Below are 6000 nucleotides of genomic sequence, written 5' to 3' on the forward strand. Positions count from 1 at the left end.
CAACTCTTGAAAACAAAGCTGGTTTCCAATAAAACTTCCAATACACACCTAATGAAAGTTACTGGACTCCACTTGAAATTAACTTCATATGAAGTATGAATTAGGAATTCAGTGCAGGTGGCTATCATTAGCAATTAATCATTCATGTCCACATGAAAAATTTATTAATGCAATAATTCTAATTGCAGATATATTACTAATAAACCTCTTTATGGCAGACTGAGGAAATAGCTAGCAAATCAATGAATGCCTGCAGCACAGTTTACATTGAAGTTCTCAAAACTTGTGCAATCCTGATAACACACTGAAACCTTTATTTAGGCACACGTGATGATTTGGACAGCCTCATAGCTGTTGTAACACTGCAGTGCAACGATGAAGTTGTGTTCAGATGTACCAAAAGCTTTAAGAATAGACATGAAACAAAAATTTCCTTCTAAACACTTGCTAACGTGTTCAAACCTCTGTCTAGTGAGAGTACCAGATCTGAGAGGACAAGCACCAGGAGCCTGGAACAACAGAAGTGGCAAGAGTAACTCCTCCCTACCTGAAAGGTGTAACTGTACCCCATTTAAAAAAAAGGAAATAATTCTGATGGGAGAAGGCCTTTTTTTTTGATCCATCCTCCAATAACCCAACCAGACACACCTTCTTGTCTTCATCTCAGTTAGGACAGCACTGGCAGTGGGACAAGATCCCCAGATGAGGGACAAGAGTCTCTACAGGAGTAACTGGGCATTACAACAGTTCTACAGAGCTACTCCATTTGTCAAAAACATTCTCCCATATACTTGAACCAGTAAGTTGTGATCAAGTTTCAAATAAATGAATCCACACAGTTCTTCTGTGACCTCTGCTTTCCTGCCCTGTGTGGTGATAAAGGGAGAAAAAGTCTTTTTTGCCAAGGCAAGATCCAGGACTGGCCTACATTTGATCCTACATCTTCCTTTGCTAAACGAGCTTTGGAACACGTATCCTGCATGAACTGACACGTCAAACACTTCAGCAGAAAACCTTATGCCAAAACTGAAAATAAGTATCCAGTAAGAACTATTCAGATACTTGGAAATGGACAACAGCTTAGTTTAAATACTAAGGTTTTCAAAACAAGCTGTCAGCAAAATCTACCAGAGGAACTGCTGATATTAATGCACAGCCCAGGAAATAAAATTAAGGATTTATATTTCTATTTCCTCTCCCATTCTATTAGGTCCTACTTCTAATAAGTATCTGCTTAGATTGGCTTTGCTTAAGAAAGACCAGCTAAAATGCAGCAATATGAATTACAATGCACACTTTATAGCTAGCAAAGTTAATAGCATTAAAACACAGACTACAGCTTCAGCATAATTCATGTTCAGCAAGTTTACATGTTTGCATTTTCACTTATCTCACTACTTTCTTGAGCAGCAATATCCAAAGTAGTCAAGCACAACTACACTGGCTGAATACATTAAGAAATGTCCCCTGCTCACCTCCCCTGGCTAATTTGCCTATTCAGCCATGCATGGCAGGTACAGAAAGCTTAGTTCTCTCCTTGTACAGTATAGCTCAGCTTTTTGTATGCAGAAAATATAAATCTCACAAATCACTTGTACCAGGCAGGCATCACATAAAAGTGATCTGAATTATTTTTGTCTCAGGATCAAGAATCACCATAGCATTAACTTGAGGCAGAGTCAAAAACTTAAAATAAAAACACAGGCTATCCTTAGAAACCTATCATTTACACTTTTCCTCTCTATTTTTAAGAGGAATTTCATGGAAGAAGAAACAAAACACAAGACTAGAGGGAGAATGAATTAACAATGTACAGAACAGTGGTTTGAGAGAGAAGCAAAGCCATAAAAACACATCCTTGTGCCCACCAACTCCAAATGCTGCTGAGCTCTATCAGCTCCAGCTACACAAAGATTTTCTCCCTTCCCAAGACACCCAGGAGTGAGGCTGCACTGGAGGAATTCACACTGGTGACAATGCTGTCCCAGAAGGTGGAACTGCAGAACCCAAGTGACTCAAGCCAAGAGTGTACTTGCCATTGCAGGCCACTGGACAGGAGGCATGGACTGGGTTTTTCTTTCAGCCAGCACCAGCTTTTGCTCCACCAGGAATGCTATCATCATCCGGCTGTAGACTTCTATCCACCTTCGCTTCTCCCATGATTCATCATCAAATTCTACACAAATCTACAGAAAGGAACCAAAGTGAGAGAGTGACTACCTATAAAATTCAGACACATTCAACATGGAAAAGATAAACCCATCAATTTAATCAAAAAAACCCAAAACATTAAATGTACTTATAATTCCAGCATGATTATTGCCTGTCACATAATCAAGCAATTACTAAAGCATCCAAGGTTGACCCAGTATTTTATAAGTGACAGTCAATGTTAATTTGTTTATCATTATTACTGTCACATAAAATAATAGTACTGACATTTAACTTAACAACTTCCCATCTCAGAAAGTTTTATGCTGCTTAAAGATAGTTAAATATGTTAACAGTGTCACTGGTGTTTACAAGCAGGGAAAAATATACACACCCCTGCCTAAAAAAGTCCACTAAAGCTAAAGGACTGCCACAGTAGTGGCACATGGATTCTCCACAAACTCTAGAGCACTGGAATAAACAAGCTGGTTTTTTCCAGAATTACTTTAAAAATACCAATCCCAAAGAATAACTTCAGCCAACTTATTGAAAGCATAAATGACAGTAGGACAGCAAAGGTGATCAAATTATGTAATGTGAAGGTCACTTCTTGACTGCTTTTAACTGCTATTTATCCTTGTGGATTTCAGAAACAACTATGCAGATTTTTCAAGAGGAAAGCAATTCCATGGTAAAAATATGATGGCTTGACCAATGTCTTTGGGATAGTATTACCCTAATTTCAAAGGCAACATGGGAGATCAGCAAGTTGTTGGGAAAGACCACAAATACAACTTGGCCTGAATACAGGAATTGGAACATCTCGGTAGAGGACTCTGCTCTTGGAAAAAACATTTCTTCTTCCCAAAGAATACAGCAATCCAGCCTAACTGCATTTAACAAACAGCACAGAAATCTCAATTGAGTGAATCTCAGAAACATTTCCTGGAGTTTTATCATCCCTCTCAGGGGAAAGGCAAGTGAAAACATGCACACAAACAGCATTACCACAGCCAGGAGTCATCGAACTAATGGGTGCAGAAATGAACTTGGTAATTTTGAGGTGCAGAGAAACAATGAAAGAGATAAGCAAATAACAGCCAGAACCAGAATGGCTTGTTTTGTCTACTGCACACACACGAAAACACAGTTGAGAAACTAATTTCAACAGCAGCTGACAGTCCTTCTATATAAAATAAAAATTGAAATGAATACTTCTACTCTTTTACAGGATTAATACTTAATCCCCCCTCTCAGGCCTTTATTTTTTCGGGTCTATGATGCTTGTACAGAACTCCGAGAGGAAAGGAGATGGGATGTGTTTTGGTACAAAGCTCTCCACACCTCCATTGCCCATTCTGCAACTTCTTTACACTTCAGCTGGAGAACACATCAAGTCAATCGCTTGTGGCAGAACCGTAACCAGCTACAAAGCTCACAATAGAGACCCCATCAGCACCTGCTTCTTCTCCTTTGAGGACAAAGTCCCTAAGAGTTTTCTGCAGCAAGAACCTCCTCCTCACCACCAGCACGGCACAGGGCACAGCCCCGCGCCCAAAAATGGACAAAGCTCCACCCCCGCCGCAGATCCACAACAACAAGCTGATAACAAAGTTTACGCTTTCAAGAAAGAGTTAGAAACATCCAAAGTTTCATTTTGTTTCACAAGTCAGTTAATCAGACGTCACTAAAGTCTCATCAAAAAAGAGGAAAGGAGACAGTTAGAATGGGAAGATGGTGCTGTTCTTGCTGTCACAGGACAGCCATCGAAGTCTTCTGTAGAAACAAGCACAAGATGCCGCTGCTACAATGGAGTTTTGTCCTTGGGAAGCAAGTACTCAGTTCATACCCTAGCAAGTGTCCAGACATGGCTGAGTACTTCCAATGTCTACAGATGCCAAACAAAGTCTCTTAATAACTTCACAGCAGAACCATAAACTTTGCTTGACTCCCACACAAAACACACAGCTAACCAACTACACCACGCTCGCAGTAACTATGTGCTCAAAAACCCACTCGGTAATCATTAATAAGAAGAGGCCACCATGCAAGAAGAGACCGAGGACCTCCAGCACCAGCCATGAATTTGGTATGACTTTAAAACCCAAGTAGCTGTTCGTGACTTCAAGAGCAGGAAAGGAAAGTCACCAATCCCAAAGCACTGGAGGGTTTTGGTTTCAACTCTGGGGGCAAAAACCTGTTCACAGGTGGCAAGACCTTAAATTACCTTTAGGAAATAAACCATAGGCACAGTGGGTGCGGTAAAAACCTGCTTTTCAAAATGCCAGTGGAAGAAAGCACATTTATAATTAGTTAGAGATAATTTGCGGCATCAGTACAAGCCCATCGGGAACCTGGGCAGGGGTGCACGTTTCCAAAGGTGCGGGCCAAGACGCCGTCTGCTCTGCCCCCGGGAGCAGCATGTGCACACACGTGTACACACAGCCACACCAACTTCCCCCGTCACACTCTCGGTTTAGCAGGTCTCTCGGAAAGTTCCCGGTTACCTTCAGATCTTGTTTGGATATGTCCGTGTGTGACACAGCCCGGATCCTGCCCGACTTCCAGGGCCATTCCGAGATGAGGCTGGCGTCCCACGTCCTGTCCTCCTCTTCCGACAGGCAGAGGAACCTCTTCCCTACGAGCAGCGACCAGCTCCCCTCGAGCCTCAGCACCATTTTAACTCATCGGGAGGCCTTCAGCGAGGAAAGCGACGGAAGGAGGAGAGAAACACACAGGGCAGGGCGGTGAGCGCTTCCTCCTTCCTCTCCCGGCCGCCCGCCCCGCTTCTCCAAGCGGCTCCAGCCGGACCCCCGGACACCCACAGGTCGCCCCCCGCCCACGGTCCTGTTAACCACTACTCAGCGAAGGTGGGTGGAAGGAAACACCTGAAGGTATTTCCAGAAAGGCTGCAGCGCAGCTCCCGGCCATTCCCACCCCCGCCGCCTCTTTGTTTCCTCCTCCGAGGAGTCAGAGCGCCGGGCGGCAGCCGAAGGGAGGGAGCAGGCGACCAGGCCAAGCTCCTTCCGCCTCACCAACACCCCGGCCTGCCCACCCGGGCAGACCTCCAGCCCTGCCCTTGCCCTCACCTGCTTCCCCCCCGGCCCCGCTGCCGGCGCACCCCGCAGTCACACCGGGCACGGATCCCGCTCCCCTCCACCCCCCCGCGCCGACCGCCGCCGCGGCCAAGCGACACTGTCGGAGCCGCGCCGCGCACACGCCCCCTCACCCGTGCGCGCGCCCCCGTCCCGCGCCTCTATTGGCTACCCCGCGCCAGCGGGGCGGGGCCGGCAGCGAGTCTCCCGCCGCGATTGGCCCGGAGGGGCGGGGCCCGCGCGCCTGGCCACACCCCCGAAACCGTTGCTCAGCAGATGGCGGATAAAAAAATAAAAACGATATATCCTTCCGCTTGAGCTTCGAGGGAAGGAGTCCCTCGGGGCCAGCCCGCGGAGCGCCCGCAGCCGAGCCCCAAGGGAGGCACGAACGCGCTCGGAAAGGGCCGGGGCGTCTCTCTAGGTCCGTGTTCCTGCCTCGGGAGCGCCGAGCCTCCAGCTACTGGAACTGCCTTTAGAGACGGCGGAGGGATCGAAGCGAGGCCAGAGGGCGTGATACGGTCCCTTATACGTGCGGCTCGCGGCGTACTCAGATATAGCACAGGGGGCGGTGGCACCTGTGGGGAGTCTTTGCGCATGCGCACGGGGCGGGATCAGCACCTGCGGGTGGCCCACAGGCCGCCATCTTGTCATGCTGAGGGGAATGGGGGCAGGAGGGTCCTGCGGGGCAGGGGACAGCGAACAGGGTGAAATATCACAAAATAACAATATGCCCGAGGTTCCTGGGGAGGACAGC

The 6000-nt window shown here is 46.9% G+C and overlaps 1 protein-coding gene across 3 annotated transcripts in view; it reads right to left on the reverse strand.

The window, feature by feature from the left end:
* The window catches only part of KDM3A (lysine demethylase 3A), a 29869-nt gene extending 24107 nt beyond the window's left edge, over window positions 1-5762 (reverse strand). Inside the window, exons 1-3 of one of the 3 annotated variants that reach the window (XM_041465066.1) lie at window positions 5381-5762; window positions 4659-4847; window positions 2037-2186 (exon numbers count right to left, since the gene is read on the reverse strand). In XM_041465066.1, coding sequence (XP_041321000.1) covers window positions 2037-2186; window positions 4659-4829 — 321 coding nt within the window. In that variant the 5' untranslated portion in view covers window positions 4830-4847; window positions 5381-5762. The other 2 variants (XM_041464892.1, XM_041464980.1) reach the window with 2 other exon arrangements.
* Between the last annotated feature and the right edge of the window lie 238 nt (window positions 5763-6000).

The sequence above is a fragment of the Pyrgilauda ruficollis genome, unplaced genomic scaffold, assembly GCF_017590135.1.
Source record: "Pyrgilauda ruficollis isolate IOZ18807 unplaced genomic scaffold, ASM1759013v1 scaffold1, whole genome shotgun sequence".
Classification (NCBI taxonomy): Eukaryota; Metazoa; Chordata; class Aves; order Passeriformes; family Passeridae; genus Pyrgilauda; species Pyrgilauda ruficollis.